Consider the following 18,590-nt stretch of genomic DNA (forward strand, 5'->3'; position numbering starts at 1 on the left):
TAAGGTTTATAATGCTTTGTTTAATGATACTCCTTTGAGTGTGCAAGATGCTTTACAACATAAACATTGGCGTACTGTAGTTGAAATGGAGTTCAAGGCGTTGACTGATAATAACACGTGGAAGTTGGTTCCTCTGTCAGCTGATCGAAAAGCCATTGGGTGTAAATGGCTGTTTCGCATTAAACACAACTCGGATGGTTCTATTAATAGATTTAAAGCAAGGTTTGTCGCAAAATGGTACTCTCAAGTACCATGATGCGACTTTGTTGATACCTTCAGTCATGTGGTGCGATTCTTCACGATAAATGTGTTACTGTCGGTTGTTGCTTTACGTGGATGGCAAGTCTATCAAGTAGATGTTAATAATGCTTTCCTCAAAGGCAATCTACAGGAGGAGGTATACATGGTTCAACCAGAATGGTTCGAACAAACTGGTGAGCATGGAGAAAAGCTAGTGTGCAAGCTTCAAAAAGCCCTTTATGGTCTTAGACAAGCCCCTCGCAATTGGTATAAAAAACTTCAACAGTGCTTGTGTGACATGGGATTTCGACCTTCTAGAGCTGATAGCTCGTTATTCATTTGTGGCACAAAGCATGATATCACGTATGTTGCTGTGTATGTTGATGATATTCTTGTCACGGGGTCTTCTGAAAAATGTGTTAACGAGGTTAAGAAGCAGCTACATGACAGGTTCTCGTTAAAGGATCTCGGGCTTCTTCACTAATTTTTGGGCATTGAAGTTGTTCATACAGTAACTGGAATGTTTTTGAGTCAAAAGAAGTATGTACAGGAGCTGTTGACCAAGTTTAATGTTCATGCTAAACCTGTGGACACGCCCTTACCTATTACACCCAAGTTGAGTTCAGAAAATGCAGGAGCTCCTATCAATGCTCAGCAGTATCGAAGTGCAGTTGGTGCACTATTGTATGTGTGTCATACTAGACCAGACATTGCTTTTGCGGTTCATAAAGTAGCACAGTTTATGAAGTCCACTTGTGAAGCTCATTGGACAGGAGTTAAACGCATTCTACGTTACCTAAAAGGTACACTGGATTATGGATTATGGTTAATCAAGGGCAGGGGCAACTTCAAATCAAAGCCTTTACAGATGCAGATTGGGGCAGTGATCTCGATGATAGGCGATCGGTTTCCGGGTATTGTGTTTACCTAGGTAGTCATTTGTTGTCATGGAGTTCACGCAAGCAAAGGCCAGTGTCCCGTTCAACAGCTAAGGCAGAATATAGAAGTCTTGCTGATACAACTGTTGAGGTTCTGCGGGTTAAAGCAGTTCTAGATGATATGAATGTTGAACTGTCTCAAGCTCCGGTTATATGGTGTGATAATACCAGCACTGTAGCCATGGCTGCTAATCCAGTCTTGCATGCTAAAGTTAAACATGAGGATCTTGATGTTCATTTTGTCAGGGAGAAGGTCATGGACAAATAACTTGTAGTCAATTATGTTCCTGCAAATTGTCAAATTGCGGATGTATTAATAAAGCCGTTAGTTACAACACGATTTCAGGAGTTACACCAAAAGCTTAATGTTTTCTCGCTGCAGAGGCTTCAGCTGCACAAGAATAAATTTTTTTTTACCTCAAGAAGTTGGAAAACGGGGTGAATGTTAAGAATTGAGGATTGCCAGCTGGAAGGGTTGCCAAGTGGAGCCGTTAGCTGTTGGTTTTGCTAACCGTTTCTGGCAAATTGTTAGGTGGTTAAGCCAGCTGTCCTTTATTGGATTAAACTTTCAAGTGTTAATCCATGAAGGAGGCAATCAGCGTGGCTATATTAACAGGTCTTTTGACCAAGGGCTGGGCATAGTCTTTAGCCTACATTCTACTTTCCTTCACTTCGTTTATATTCTCTTTGTTTTTCTAGGAGGTGTTCTTCTAAGTTTTAACAAAAAACACTTTGGAGACGACGACAAACAGCTCCTCTCCAGATTGTTCTCTCAGGTAAGAAAATCTGAACTTTTTTCATTCACTCGCCAAACCCATAGTTTTAAATCCCCAGAAAAAAATAGGGTTTCCTTGTTCTTGATGAAAAAGAAAAGAAACTAATGTTTGCTTACGGATATTGAACAGTTGGAATCATTAAAAGAAGATGGAAAGCTGAAGCAATCCGAACCAGAGGAAGTTAATTCTCGAAAGGGTGATGATGATAAAGCAGAGGCAAAAAGTGAAAATGGCAGTGAATGTGGGGGAATCGATGTGGAAAAATTAAGGAAAGAGATTAAAGAGTTATAGAAGCAGAATACTATTACCCATTGCCTTGTTTCGGCCATGATCGTCATCTCTTTGTTCTGGCAAGTCTCGGAGGCATCCCTCCTTCTTAAGGTTAAAGATGGTTTCTCTTACCCTTTTAGTTCATTTGGAAGTTGGCTTGTTAACAAGGTGAAAAGACCTACAAAACAACATAATCACGTTATTGAACATTCGGATCACTCGGTTCAAATTCCTGAGCTTCCCCATGTTGAGTTTCCGCACCTGAGATCGAGTGGTGAAGGACACTGAGCCATTGAAGGTTTCAAATGGTAGCTTTTGTCTTCTTGTAAGTTTTTATCATCTTTTTATGCTGTTAATCCAGTTGGAATGTAAGTCGAGAAGTATGGTAATATAACACAATTTCAACTATGATATAATTAGATAATGTCTTTCATGAACTCAACCAATCACAGCAAAGAAGTCGATGAAATATGGAGACATGGAAACCATGACGAACCATGAAGAACAGAAAATTTTCAAATTTTGATCTAAGATGCCTAAAACAAGCGAAAGTGTTTTAAATCCTCGACATTGTAGTACCGTCCATTGATTAATCATAGTGACTTTGTCTTTACGCGTAGTTCAACCAAAATAAGCCATTCAACACATGGAAGCTTCCTTCTTGTGTTGGCATCAAATGAAACATCTGAAAGCGGAATGCAAGACAAGGATACATAGGTTAGTGAGGTTGATAATGAAAAGTTATCCAATGCTCTTACAAACAAAATGAATAATATCTCTGCAACATAAAACGGTTAACTATAAACACAGATGAAACATATATAAGTTCATGGACGGAGCTATATAGGGAGTGGGAGGGATTTTTGGTTTAATAGTATTTTAGGTTCTTATTAGTTTAAATTTAAGTAAAATTAGACTTTTGTCCTCACAATTTTTAGAATAAATACATAATAAGTCATTATTTTTAAATTAATTACCTTGCCTCTTTCAATATTTGATCATGGCTCCGTCCCAAACAGGAATCGTGGTGGTTGGTGGGGTAATCGTCTCTGACAACTTTAAATTCTCATATAATTTAAGTATTTTTTTATATTTTCTATTAAAAATTTGTTTAAAATTTTGTAAATTCGCCCCCTTAAAATTTTATAGATCGTTTCCTAACATAAAATCATATATCTCTTCCCAGTTCCAAATGGAAGACATAAACCACAATGAAAATCATCAATGCCTTTTGATGAAGAGAGCTGTCGAATTGGATTGTCTTTTATATCCTGCAGAGTCCCAAGAAACAACGTCGAGAGAGAGGGCGGATAATTGTTTAGAGTGAGCAACGAGAGCACCCTCCATCACTTAATCATGCGAAAAACATAAGTAGAGAAAATGATAAGAATACTAGTAAATGATGCTTGGCCTGGGATAGAAAAAACACCATGAAACGGAATAAAGCTCTCGAATGCAGTTTATACAGTAATCATCGTATTGCTTGCACATTTTATACAACTAAGACTCGAGGAAAGTTCAAGTCAAGAGGATAGCAATATCAAACAGCGATAGGGTACATAATTGATTATTATGAACATGGAAATGTGCATTTCCATGGTGCATAACAGAATAAAAATGCAGCAGGTTCATTGGATCGGTGGTAGATCCAAAAACAAAATCCATATCTTCCGAAACGTATTCATGGCACATCAATTGAGATCAGGTATATCGCCTAAATAACACTTTTTACCCTTCTCAAACCAATTAATACAGAATCAAAATGAATGAAAAACGTACTAATCATAAGCATATCAGATGAGCATTAAGGGCTATAGATATCACAGTTTTCAATTCCCACTTCAACTTGCGCCAGATCGAAACATAATTTACAGGACCCATTGACAATTGCATGCGAAATTAAAACCGATGGTATAATCAATGAAATCAACAGCAACAGCATAGATTAACCATAGATCGATCAGCTATGTAAGCATTGAAGTCCTGAAAATAGAAAAGAGAAACGAATAGAAGACTAGGAAAAATTACCCGGCTGAACTTGAGAGCATGGTGTTCGCCTGCGAGTTGGAGGTTACCACTGTCGAAAGACAAGCATTCCGCCGGAGCCGGAAGGCTGGAAATCGAAGGTGGTGATTTAGCTGGAAATGAAGGCTGGTGAGCTTAGCAACGATGTTCTGAGAGCCCTGGATCTCTTGACCTTCGAAGGTCAACATGGAACTTTCCTGGTAGAGATTGGCTAAACCGGCCCGGTTCGCATCGAATGTCGAGTGGTAGTGCTCGATGGACGCCTTCGCTACTGCATCAAGATCCATTTTTCTTCTATTATTTAACGAATTTGAGCGGCGGCTCTTAATTAACGAACAAATGAGAGGCGAGCGAAGATTTTTTAGAGGAGGTTTTTCTTTCTTTTCTTTTAGAGTAAATCACATAGTTATTAAGTGAATTATAATTTATCTCCTATTTTATTTATTGTAGTTTTAATTTTTTTAAATTTTATTCGTTGAACTTTGATATTGTTTTTATTTTGATCACTCTATATTTTTTATTATTTTCGTATGACGTGATATTTTATAATTATTTAATATAAAATAATTAAAATTATAAAATAAAAATAGAAAGTGGTCGAATGTCACCTCCGGCCACAGTCGACTACCATAGATGGTTGTCGTTCGGTCTCAAATCCCATGGATCAATTCGCTCAACCCCTTGAGTCTGAATCTGGTTGTTGTTTCGTCGAAAAATGTTTCAAACCCCATGAATCTCGATTGAAACGTTTTGGCTTCCTCAATTCCAATCTCCAATTCGTGGAATTTGGAGAAAGTTCTGACAAAATCAAGGTCGGATTTAGACTTATGGTGTCGATTGAGACCGAACGACCAATATCTACAGCGGTCGACAGTGGCCGGAGGCAGTGTCTGGTCACCTTTTGTTTTTTGTTTTATAATTTTAATCATTTTATATTAAATAATAAAAATTCCACATCATACGAAAATAATAATAAAATAATTTAGAATGATTAAAACATGAGCAATTTGAAAGTTTAGTGACCAAAATAGAAAAATTGAAAGTACGATGAGTAAAATAAGAGAAAGTATAGTTCAGTGAGGAATGGTATAATTTACCCTTTCTTTTATAGGATGATTGATCTAACGGCTCATTTTGAATTATAAAAGTATCAACAAGTAGCTGTCTGCGTTTTCTCATTTTGTGTATTTTGAGTAAACTACTCTATTTGGTTATTAAAATAATACCATATATCTATTTTGGTCTCCAATTTCATTTTGATAAAAGCATTACTAATATTACATTTTTTTTTCGATTTTAATCATTGATATTAAAAATTAATGATGAAAATGATGTGATGTGATGATTTTCTCATTTTTCCTCCACGTCAGCTTTATCATATATCATTTATATTAATAAATGAATATTCTCTAATAAAATAAAGAAATATGTCACTACATGTACAAATCAAGTAGTCTTCGTTGTAAAGGAATTGTTGTTATTCCTGAAGACCCCAGTTCGAACATCATAGATGTTTAGGAGTGTGAGCGTTCAATGTTGAAAGGTTGAGAGTTATCATGTTCAGGGGTGTGAGCGTTCAATGTTAAAAGGTAGAGAGTTATCTTTGAACAAATATTGTCTTATACTTACACCAAATTATTCAAAAAAAAATGTCACTACCTTATTCATCAATTAAAAATATATCAAATATAGATAGTACAATGCTTAATCACTATATTAGTATGGGTATTTGTTACATAGTTAAAAAAAACAATATTTTAGTTAAACTGTAATGGAAATTAATCAGATTATATTATATAAATTATTAACTACAGCGACAATGTAAAATTATTAAAAAAATATTTTTGGCATTAATTATTTTATAAAGACAATTGAAAAAAATTCGCTTAATTATTTTTAGATGCCTAAATTACACTTCAAATCTAAAAGTGTAACGGAGAAAATATTAAATAATTATTTTTAACAAAAAATTCATTAGGCATCAAAAAGTCGGCGTTTTTCCCGAAATATCACCCTAACCCTATATATTTCCATGTCATGCACCGTTCAGACTATATTTCCCGATCTAACACCCTTTGCAGGAAGACGCGCCCATAAACCGCGCTTTACGCCACGTGGTGGGCACGCCTTACCAAATGTGTAAAAAACACAGGTGCTAGTTTTGTAAATACTTTTACACGGGTGCCAAATACGTCATTAATTTCTATTATAATGACATTTGTGTAAAAACGTCAGCATTTTAATTGTGCAGACACCCCACACCGCACGATTCCAGGTGATAGTGATTGAGTTTATTAGTATTTTAGTGTATATCAAGTTTATTTTTTTATAATAATAAATATTTTATAATTTAAAAAATTATAAAATTCATATATTTTTAAAAAATTTATTGAATAATAATTCATTTGAACCCTTAGTTGTAATTAAAAGTTTATTTTAATATTTTTATATTTTTAAACAATAAATTTTAAAGGACAATAATTTTTTCAAAAATATATGAAATTTATAATTTTTTAAATTATAAAATATTTATCATCATCATCATTTTGTAAAAGAAATAATAGTTATAAATTTTTTATAAAATTATTCATATTTTAAAATAATTATCCTCAAAGTTTTTATATACTAGATTATACGTATTGTGTAATTTTAATGCAAAAATTTAAATAATTTTATTAAAAAGGAATAAATATTATTAACTGTTGTTAAAAAATAAAAAATAATGAATAAAAATTAATTTGATCCCTCAATTGTAATTAAAAGTTTATTTTAATATTTTTTATATTTTTATACAATTAATTTTAAAAGACAATATTTTTTTCAAAAATATATAAAATTTATAATTTTTAAAATTATAAAATATTTATTATTATAAAAAATAAACTTGTGACACTAAAATACTAATAAACTTAACCACTACAAACACTGTACACTTCATTAAAACCACATGAACCGTATGTTGTGAGCTGTGCACAATTCAAAATGCCGACGTTTTTACAAAAATATCACCATAATAGGAATTAATTACGTATTTGACACCCGTTTAAAAATATTTACAAAATTAGCACCCGAATTTTTTACACATTTGGTAAGGCGCGCCCCGGGGGCCGCGCCTTCGACCACGTGGCGTAAAGTGCGATTCAGGGGGCGCCTTCCTGCAAAGGGTGTTAGATCGGGAAATATAGTCTGAATGGTGCCTGATCGAGAATATTAAATGAAAAAGTGATTTTTCTGAAAAAAAACGCCTCAAAAGTCAATTTAAGATATAGTTTATGTACGTAAAAGTGTAAATGAACGCTGATATTTTTCTATTTATAATTTTTTCTTGTTTTATATAAAATAATTTAAAATTATTATTTAATGGGGTAAACGTAGAATTAGTTTAAAAGAAATTAATTTGTCTACACAATTAGGACAAAAAAACTTTATATTTCAATTACCCACAACAGCTGAGAAGCAATTTGTCAAATATAAACTCCATATTTGAGGGTAATTGTGTTAATTACCCTTTAATTTTCATTTCTTTTGCTTACTTCAAGAATTTATTACAATTCTCAGTTGTGTTCTTTTTCAGAAAATTATACTTGTTAGTGTGGGATGTGGAGCAGGTGAAATTCGACTAAAAAATATTTCAAATGGAATTAAACGTGTTGAAATGATTAAATGACAGACGTATACTTGATTAATAAATTTACAAAAATATTATATATATTTATATGATCATACACACACATTTTAAACGATTATTGATAAGTCAGTTATGGTGGGACAATAAAAATAGAAAGCATTATGAATACAAGGGTGCAATCTCCCACAATAGCTGAGAAGCAATTCATCTTTCAATTCAGTCGTGGTCAATATTGTACAATAAATAATGTCCAGAGAAAACAGCTCCCAGTTTGCAGGGGTTTTTATTACCAACACAAGGAAGATACAGCTGGAATTTTCTATATAACCACACTCCAGGTCTTGGAATTGGAATCATCCATTTCCATCCGGTAAATTTTTTTCTTTTACCCCAAAGTCTTGTGGCTTCATTTTTACTGCACAGCAATTTACCAACCCTGCTGAAATGGATTGGAATTTGGAATGACCAACCTTACAAGTCACACGGAAGTACATCAGGATTTGCTATATTCGTTGTAAAATACAAAAGAACTCAATCCCTATGTTCTAGCATGATTCTATGTACACTCTGCAACAAAAACAAGTGTTTCCCTGCAAAAACATCAACCATTACAAAGACGTCAACGGATCGGCAAACAGAAGAAACTAAATATTCATATGGAACTGTGTTATTCGGGCTCGGGATTAAGCATCGGATTATGTTTTGTATCGAACAAGGATGTTCAATTTTTCTATACCTTTATCGTGAATTCGGAAGGTTCTTTTTGAGGATCGAGCGTAGCCAGTGGCAGGCATGTAACGAGTAGATGTTCTTCCAATGGATTCTGATCTCATCTTGCCTATTGGAAAAATCGTGAAACTTCCCGGTATAATTGCTCGGCTTCAAACGGTTTTGACACATATCCGTCCATTCCACACCGTTGGCATTGCTCGTGTGTGGCCTGGATAACATCTGCTGTCATAGCCAAGATGGGTACATGCCAGTTTGAAACATTGTTATAAGCATCTACTGATAGTTCTCCAAATTGAATATGTTTATTGATGTTCCGTTCCACATCACGAATCCTCTTTGTAGCTTCGAACCTATAGGCAAAAGAAGAAAAGACTATCAGAGATAAACACGACTAAGCCCGAATATAATCAATTGAGAACTAATGACATGCAAACAGCAGCCACCAAAGAAAAGACATTGCAAAAGGTGTCTTCAATGCTCACTGCACCAACTAGAGAAAATATTTTTCCCATATTTTGTTATCTTATTCTGAAGGTTTCAAAACTCAATTTCTAGATCCGAATTGAGAAAGTTCTAGCATCTAAATGCGAAATGAGTACATACCCATCCATTTCCGGCATTTGAATATCCATGAAACAGGCATCAAATTTGTGAGGAGGTGTAAGAAGTTCGATTGCCTCTATTCCTCTTGTGGCACTAACCACATCAGCTCCGTATTTTTTCAATGCACCAGCAGCAACTTTCAGGTTCACATTGTTGTCATCTACAATTAGAATTTTTCTCCCGAGGAGAAGATTCCGAAGAGACAAGCTTGGTAACTCCCCATTACGGGGGTTCCCTTTGTTCCCAATGCCCATGGCTCGTTGTAGAGATGCCGCTAGCATGCTAGCCCTCAATGGCTTTGAGATGATGGTCAAGTCGCAGGCACCAGTAGTAGTATTCCCTTTGGAAGACTTGATAGAATTACACAAAACAAATACCTTTGGAGGAGTACCATGACCTATTTTCTCCAATTTATTGATGAAGAGACCCGAACTGTTTAGATCTCTATCCCAAACTTCTTGTTCAATGAGAACCATGTGGACAGCATTATTCCCCCTGTTTATGATAGATAAACCTTGTTTCCAATCAGAAACTATTTCGACGTGAATACCCAGACGTTGGATATGATATCTTGACACCTTGGCCCGGACAGGTCTAGGATCCAGAACTAATGCTCTCATCCCATGAAACTCTGAGGAAACGGTATTAGACTGGCTATTGATTTGCTGGCTCTTGTACTCCTTTGAACTAGAGTTGCCACTGGCGAAAACAGCAGTAAATGTGAAGGTGGAACCTACCATAGGAATGCTAACAAATCCAATTTCTCCGTTCATTAGACCAACCAAACACTTGCTTATGCTTAATCCAATACCCGTGCCTCCATGTGTTCGAGCAATAGAAGGGCCAACTTGCATAAAAGGAGTGAAAACACGAGGCCGGGCGTCTAGGGGGATTCCTAGACCAGTATCTTCAACCGATACGATAAGATTAATGCTGTCGGAGAAAGGATGCACAGGTTCTTCTTTACTGAAAGTTCTAAATCCTTTCCAGCTCTGGTGTCTATCTGCAACAGGGAAACCACTCAAGGTATTCTTTGACGAAGATTCTGTCTCAACTTCTATTGAATCAATGACCTCTTCCGCAAGATGAACAGTCACAAGGATGTGCCCTCTCTCAGTGAACTGACAACAGATAACTAACTTATAAGTTATTGATACCAAAGCATAGTCCAGACAAAACTGAACTTAAATTAAAATAGGAGAAAATAAATCTCAAGTCTCAACAAGTTTTGTATAAATTAAAAGGAGAACCAACCACATACTTTAATTGAGTTTCCCATGAGATTGGTGATTATTTGTCTAAACCTCCCAGGATCACCAATTAACATCTTAGGCACTCTATCAGAGATGTAAACAGCCAACTGCACTCACCCACAAATTGATTTCTCGTTAGATTCTTGGATGAATGCCATATGGAAGGGTAAGATCTAAAGAAATGGCAGAGGAGAGAAGGAAATGGGGGGAATTGGATAAGTTGGTACTTACCTCTACTCCTTTGTCCTGAGACTTCCCAGAAAATAGTGACAACACATCGTCCAAGATGGCTCGTAGATCAAACTGCACTTCCTCGAGCTCGAGCTTACCAGATTCAATCTTAGCCTGATCCAAAACCTCATTTATGAGTGCAACCAGTGCCTTTCCACTAGCTTGTGCAGTTCTGACATAATCTAGTTGTGTAACATCTAAATCCGTGTCCATAAGCATATCCAACATTCCTGCACGAAAAGCATCTCATTGTCATGGATAAGAAAACCATATTATCTACTAGATATTTAATATAATCCTATAAAGTACAATCATAAAAAACTTGAAATAACATCGGAGAAAAAAACAGAAATTTCCAAGACTCACCAAGAACACCATTCATTGGGGTTCTGATTTCATGGGAAACGGTAGCAAGAAACTGCAAAAAGGACACAAATAATTAGGACCAAACATCCATGACTGATCCAAAGGCTTGAGTATAAATCAGATTATCATATACCTGAGATTTGGCAACATCAGCTGCCTCGGCCTGTTTTGTGAGTTCCATCATCTTATGGCAATCATCTTCCACCTTGGCAATTCGATTGACAGTCGCATGGAAGATATGTCCAACAAGTAATGCAATTACAAGGATGCCAATTGAAGTGGTTATCGCTACCCATGGCCACGGTGGCTTTTGCTTAAACCTATGAAAAGAACAAACTGAGTCCATGTATATTCCACTTTTTATCTTTGAAATGTTTTAAAGAACTTAGAACCTCTTATAGATTGGGTTTATGAACATAGATGAACGGTTGACATACCACTTGCAAAGCACAGTTTACTAAAATTATAGGTTTTCAAGGAAATGCCAAAATTCAGTCAAAAATCGACAAAAGAGGCCCATATTGAAGAGAAGTTAAACCTCAGGGACCATATTAATAGGTGACATTAGATATATGGATTACCTGCAACGCATCTCATGCTTTCTGAAAGGATCTCCAAAATTAAGGTGGCTGACGTGCTCCAACCCATCATTTGATTCATTGGAACCATACATACTAATAGGGCAAGACTGATTAGATGTGTCGAATACATTCACAAGGGTTGTTTGTTTACTTGATAGCTGTTGTAGCAACTTCTCCACTAGTGACTCAATATCGAACACTCCACCAAGATACCTGATAGAGCAATGAGATATTAGGATAACGTCTCTTATAAAAGCTACTAACAAGGGACGTCACATTAGGGTCCTCTTGTTAAAAAGAGATCTTTTGTCTCTAGTGATGGGCAGCATAATGAAATCATCTTTTCACTAATTTTCATAAAACAATGAGACATTGATTAAACATTCCCTGTCTACTATTGTTTGTGCTGAAAACATACCCATCAGTTGCTTCAATCCTTTCTTTCGGATTTGCATTTGAGGGAAGATCCCTCTTATAAACTGCAAATGTCAAAATAACTCCAAGGCGATTTGTTTTGAGTAACCTAAAAGGAGCTGTTAGCACCCCTTTTCCGGATCTTCTTGCACGCAATACATTCTCACGGTCCTCCTGTTGATACACAAGAAATATAAAAAACTCACAACTGAATATTATAATGAATTGACTAATTTTTTTTTATAAAATCGGTGTTACAGGTCTTAATAGAATGAAAATTATGTGTTCTTCCAAACTAGGAAGTGATAAAAAATAACTCTTCAGTTTTGTTATGGTTAATAAAATTTAAGGTTTCTCTTCTATGTTATTTTTTTTAATCAGAAATAGCATGACTTTAGGTGAAATTAATCACTATGGACCATGGCTAGTGAAGGAATCACAAAAACCTTTTTAAAAATAGTTAAGGAACTCACCTTTCCTGACAGCATATCAAGAGAAACCACATGTGAAACGATATCCTGGGCAAATATAACAGGAGCATATTCTTCCTGAATTGGTGATGGTTCAAGAGTATCCATCCTCTTAATAGTCCAGCCCTGTTGCCTCTCGAATTGTTCCCTTTCAGAGTGGAGCACCCTTACAGCATATGCCACACCAGTTGTAAGGGGCCTCTCAAAAGCAGTTCGTTCGGTGTACCTCGCAAAAGTCCCCTACAGGTTCTCAAAGTGAGTTTTCTTTTTCCACTAAAACACAAGCGATCATGATTCACAACTTAAACGCACAAATCTCATTGGTCTTAAGCTTAAATAACCATGCTTTATTGAGCATTTTGACACTTAGATTTGAGCACAAGAAAACAACACTGAACAATAGCAATCAAGCACTTAATTATCTATATCAACTAGTTCTATGATCCTATCTAAAAGTTCCAAGAAGAGGATATGGCTTTACCTGATCAATAGCAGATGGGGTTTTCCCATGGTGGAAAGTCGAGATCAAAATAGACATAGCCTGGATATGGTTCATGCTTACATTAAACTGATCCTGCAACATCCTAGCTCTCTCTTCACACATGCTAGCCAGCGTCTCCTTGCGCTTCTCAGTCGCATGAGAGCTCATATAATAGAAGATCCAAACAGAAGCCAAGGTCCAGCCAATAACCCATAAAAACAAGAGCTTTCTCCACCAGGACTTGCAAACTTTCTTCGAACCAATATACTGGTAGTACTGATGGTGGATCTTAAAGCTAAAGTTTAAGATTTCATCCCAACATTTGAACCACATCTTGCCAGCACTATCACCAAGGACACCAGCCTTGGGGTTCTTAAATTCACCATTAATGAACCAGTTCATCGAGATCATAGACGCGATCCAGCAACATAACATCCAAAGAAGATGCCCCACCTTTAAACCAAACCCAAAAACATGGAGCAGACTCATCCAAGAAACAGTGACTAATTACCAGCTAAACTAAAGGAGATACAGTAAACCCCCCGAAGCCCCAGCCTGAAAGTGGGTCTTACTTCCTCGCTAGTTCCAGCTAGAAAAGAGAGAGAGACACCCAGTTGTCAAATCTATAAAAACTGTCTAGTAAAATCCAACATCACCAGAAAATCTCAAGAACCTTGGGATAAGAGAATAAATAAAAATAAAAATGCAAACCCATCAAACGCCAAATTGACTGCAAGACAGAGATTGATTAGGAGTTGTATCCGTGCGGGAAAGGAAAAAGGAACAAAAGATGCTATCTTATCTGATAAATGCGAGATAATAAGCCCTGGAATGAGGAAGAAAAATGAAAAAAAAAAGATTCACAATTACCATAAAAAATAATCAAAGAATCTCTCAAGATTCTGAGTTTCAATTTTCTAACAACCACCCAAAGCCCCAAAATTAGATATCAAATCAATGAAAAACTTAGCTAAAGAGATAATCTTCCCTCAAGGCAAAAGAATCTGAAATGAAATCCTTAAATTCCTAAAATCAAGCAGGGAAGACGACAATCAAATATGAGGGTATTAATGTTTGACACCCCACAAACCCAAAGAACAGCATCCCCCACTGTGGAGAGATCTATGAACAGAATTCTGGAGCTACTATAAAACTTAATAGAAAGTAAATCTTATTAGTTACTTAAAGAGATGACACTAACCTTCAACAAGTTGGTTCTGTAGTTGAAGAGAGAGAAAAAAAAAAAAGAACATAACGAAAGTGGCTTAATGGACATTTAAGATTGAAAGAATCTGTGAAAAATGTGAAAAAAGAGAGAGGAGAAGAATATGGCTGTAGAAGTGTCAGCTAGTTTAGGCCATTATCTTTATCCGTTCCCTTCACGACACCCCAACCCCCATAAAATAATACTCGTAATAGCAATACAATAAAGTTAGGGTAAAATAAGTATTTAGTCATTCACTTATTTTTGTAGTTTTTTTATCATTTAATTGTTATTTTTTAAAAATTTATCTAACGTTATATTTTGGTTTCATTTTAATTACTCGTCGTTAAAAAAATAGAATTGTTTTTATGTCATTTTTTATTTTTTCAATGATGATATAATATTATCTTACGGTAATATGTCAATATCACTATTAATTTCTAACGGTGATAGGTGACCAAAATAAAATTAAAACATAACTTTAGGTATAATATAAAAATATAAATAAGTGACCTAAATGAAACGATAAAAATAAATGGCTTAATAAAAATATAATTACAAAACTATATGTGCGCCATCAATATACTACAAAATTTTATGAATAAATATCACTATATAATTACTTCAAAGTATTAAAAATAATTAATTTAATTTAATTTAATACTTAAAATTTTAAATATAATTAAGTTTTTAAAATTTATTTATTGATTTAAATTGACACGTACTTTTTTATTCAAATCAATATTTACAAATTTATTTGAATTAATTTAAATTTAAATTTAAATTTGTATATTTAACTAGATCAAAAAGTTTGATATTAAATTAGACTTGATGTCAAGTTTAAGTATTGAATTGGACTAAAAAAAATAGTATGTACCAAATTACACTTTAAAACCAAATTTAAATACTAAAATGCATATTTATCTTTTCTCTAAATTACATGTCCAACAATGAGAATCTCTATCGTTTAGCTTTATTTCTAAAAAAAGTTTATCACTATTATTTTAAGGTCAAATTATTTGATGAGTCCTTTTACTATAAATTGAATGACAAAATAAGCCTTTGTTACAAAGTAAGCAATTTGTTTATCACATATTGAAGTTATCAATTTGAGCGAGTTTTGAAATAATTAAGGACTTATTTATGATTCTATGTTAAGGAAGACGAACTTTTAAAATTTTAGGAGTTAACTTTATAAAATTCTATGGAGTGAAAGTATATTATCAACAGAAAATACATAAAAAATCTAAAATATATGATAATCTGAAAATTTTAGGGGTGACTATCCCACCGCCCTCCTTAGTCCATCCCGATAATAATCGATTATGATTATAATTATTAGGATAAGTATTATGTTATTAAATTTAGATATGTTCGTAATTAGATACTCGAGGTATTGTATACTCAATTTTTCGGATACTAAAATAATCATTTTGTATCTCAATCTGTGAAACTCGGATACTTATAAAATTTAGGTACTTATATTTTTAAATCACGGGTATTCGGTTTATATTTATATATATTTTTTTTTCCAAAAAAATATTATTTAAGAAATCATATGAAAAATACATAAAACCTAAAATGTTCTTAATACATAATTTAGAAATCTAAATTACAGTCCAAAAATAAAAGTTAAAAGTTAAAAAAAAATCAATTAAAAAATACAATTATATTTAAAATATTTTGAGGTTGAAAAAAAATTAGAATCACATAATAGAACAATTTAAAAGAACAGGGATTTAGAATATTAAGATGAAATAATTTAGGGATTGTGAAAAAAATCTAAAATAAGAAAATAAATATTCAAGTATCAACGGGAGTTAGTTCAAGTGGTAAGCAGCGTGATATCGTTAAAAAATCTCGAGTTCAAAGCTTCTGTGTAATGCGTATGCAAAAAATTCAAACCGAAAGACTAACCCATCAAAATCAGATGTGTAACTTAGGTCGATACGGATAAGTCAAGGCAAAGTCCTTTGAAACAGGAATGACAACAACAAAAATTCAAGTACCCGAATACATGACAACCCGAATATTACGACTTGTGACCAGATTTATAAAATCTAACGAATTGAATACTTAATCTATCAATAAATCAAATACACCGAATCAAATAATGTTACACATCCCTAATTAAATCCAGCACAAGCCTACACCACCGTTTTAGAAAACATTAGATCCAACAAGATTCCATTTCACTTCACCGTTTAAAAAATTCCAAAACTGGAAAGCTGGATGTTTGAATTTCTTTTTCTTTCTCTGTCCATAAATTCCAACTGGAACATGAACCCCACAAGATCGTGGGTTTAATCAAACGTAATTCCTTCGTTGTTTTTTAACCAAGCTTGTGAATCTGTGCACCCAGCAATGTGCCAGGCAATTTCACACTTAATTAATAAAATAATTAACTACTAATACAAACAATTTAGACTTATTAACTAAAAAAAACATAAAGAAAGTCATGCATGCATCAACAGACACAAGGCCTCAATTAATTTATGGGGTCGGCAGTGGTTAGGGGAAAGGTACAACGTATTGTTTATTAACATAAACAAATATGTTGAAACTTTAATTTAATAATGAATTTTTAAATAAATTTAATACTGAGAAAATAAGAAACTAAAAACAAAATTATGGAATTCTAGAAGGATAATGGACTGAAAGTCTTCTAGATAAAATAATTGTGGAAGCATGTTTTCTGATGCTTCTTAGCTTTGTCTTATATACAATAAAAACATTTTAATCATATTTAAATAATAATATTTAATTAAGAAGGAAATAAATGCAAAAGCATGTTTAATCAATTAATTAAAGCCAACCCCCAACATAGCTGTCCGTCTCTTTCTATTTTCTTTAATTATTTTAACCCTTCCTTTTATAGTGTTTAATTCATAGGGTTTGACTAAAACTGAGATGAAATATTTTTTTACGCAACACGAGTTAAAATTGAAAGAAGTATATAGAAACAAAATTAAAAGGAAACCATTTTTCGATCATTATTTTTTTATGATTTATACAAATAATTAGATTTGGGTTTAAAAATAAAATAAAAATTTAATTTTAGTTCTAGGGTTTAATTAAATTAATTCTTTGAAATAAGCTATATTTTTATTAAATAAAAAAGGTAAAATGCAATAAAACTAACATAATTTCAACATATAAATTTGAAGAACGCGAAGAAAAATAAATCAAAATATTCAATGGGATACATTTTTTATCTTACACAAAAAATTAATAACCACCAATAATTTATTCTAACGTTTTGTAATATTGCTAAAGACGTGGAGATCGAGACTCGAGAGGACCGATCTGACAAATTACTCCGCAAAAAATTCTAAATGCATCGATAAATTATCGTAAAAATATATTTAACTAGACGAGATCGTCGACCCTTCTTAATCAGGAGACGCGAAGATGCTTAAGTCATTACTTAAGAAATTAAGACGACACTTAAAAGGAAATTAAAGAATCACTTTAAGGAAAATACTAGAGTTTTTTTTATTTTATATAAATAAATAAAATAAAATTTTTAAATTTACATATTTACCAATTTGTTGAGATTAAAATGAAGAGGCTAGAAATGAAAATGAAGATCAAACCTCGATGATTGTAAAAATATGTTTGAGATGATTTAATTATTATATTTTAAAATAATGAATTTATATCTTTTTCGTGTATGATTTTAATTAGAGTTCCAAAGCAATGTCCAAGCACGTCGTATATATTAAACAAAAGAAAGTTTGTTCAAACACGAGAAACCGAATAAAATTAAAAAAAATCACTTTAGGTTAAACCCGCAAAAGAGTGAAAGCAAAAGCAGACGAAATATTTGAATGTTTATTTAATCTCTTAATTTTGTATGATTTTTTTTTATTTTTTTATTTCATCTTTCGTGTTAAATATATTTTTAATTAAATTTTAACAGCATACACTATAAAATACATATGTAACTTTAATTCTTATTTTTAACGATAAATTTCATTATTTTAATTTCATAGCTTTTTATTTTATTCAATCTATTGTATTTTTTTGGTTGTAAATCATTTCTTTCCTACAATTATTGATTCTTTTATGCTCCTAAACGTTTTCCTCAAATTTTATTCTTTAAAAAGTAACATTATAAATATATTTTATAACTTTATATAATTTTTTCTTTATTAAATAATATCATAAATCTTATATATATGGAAAAAATACAAAAAAACATATGCATGCTTTATATGATTAGAGAAAACAATTTAAATTGAAATTAATTTATATCATAATATTATAAATAATTATAATTAAATTTTTAAAAGATTGAATAATTTATTTAAAAAAAATTAAATAAAACTCATTAAATTGATTAATCAAAATTTTGTTGGCGACTCAATCCAATAAT

At 33.1% G+C, this 18,590-nt stretch overlaps 1 protein-coding gene, 1 long non-coding RNA gene and 1 pseudogene across 4 annotated transcripts; 1 reads left to right on the top strand and 2 right to left on the bottom strand.

Moving 5' to 3' along the window:
- Positions 1 to 1,885: 1,885 nt before the first annotated feature.
- LOC120204722 lies at positions 1,886 to 2,169 on the top strand. The gene is made up of 2 exons (XR_005523972.1): positions 1,886 to 1,954; positions 2,084 to 2,169. It is a non-coding gene; the product is annotated as an uncharacterized LOC120204722 (long non-coding RNA).
- A 508-nt stretch (positions 2,170 to 2,677) lies between these two features.
- Positions 2,678 to 4,620, bottom strand: LOC120204720 (annotated as a pseudogene).
- Positions 4,621 to 8,066: 3,446 nt separating this feature from the next.
- On the bottom strand, positions 8,067 to 14,346 carry LOC120204723 (histidine kinase 3-like). Of its 3 annotated transcripts, none has more exons than XM_039204754.1 (11): positions 13,009 to 13,497; positions 12,531 to 12,767; positions 12,062 to 12,231; positions 11,644 to 11,856; positions 11,196 to 11,382; positions 11,063 to 11,114; positions 10,697 to 10,926; positions 10,474 to 10,572; positions 9,213 to 10,333; positions 8,614 to 8,959; positions 8,067 to 8,467 (listed from the first exon to the last, which is right to left on the bottom strand). In XM_039204754.1, the coding sequence occupies exons 1-10, from the start codon at positions 13,495 to 13,497 to the stop codon at positions 8,716 to 8,718; spliced, it is 3,042 nt and encodes a 1,013-aa protein (XP_039060685.1). In that variant the 3' UTR covers positions 8,067 to 8,467; positions 8,614 to 8,715. The 3 variants fall into 3 exon arrangements, with proteins under 3 accessions (XP_039060685.1, XP_039060684.1, XP_039060683.1); XM_039204753.1 differs by lacking the exon at positions 8,067 to 8,467 and adding an exon at positions 14,210 to 14,346 and having other exon boundaries at positions 8,716 to 8,959; positions 13,009 to 13,597; XM_039204752.1 differs by lacking the exon at positions 8,067 to 8,467 and adding an exon at positions 13,592 to 13,834 and having other exon boundaries at positions 8,716 to 8,959; positions 13,009 to 13,545.
- Positions 14,347 to 18,590: the final 4,244 nt, after the last annotated feature.

This window comes from Hibiscus syriacus, unplaced genomic scaffold, assembly GCF_006381635.1.
Source record: "Hibiscus syriacus cultivar Baekdansim isolate YM2019G1 unplaced genomic scaffold, ASM638163v2 tig00011547_pilon, whole genome shotgun sequence".
In the NCBI taxonomy this organism is placed as follows: Eukaryota; Viridiplantae; Streptophyta; class Magnoliopsida; order Malvales; family Malvaceae; genus Hibiscus; species Hibiscus syriacus.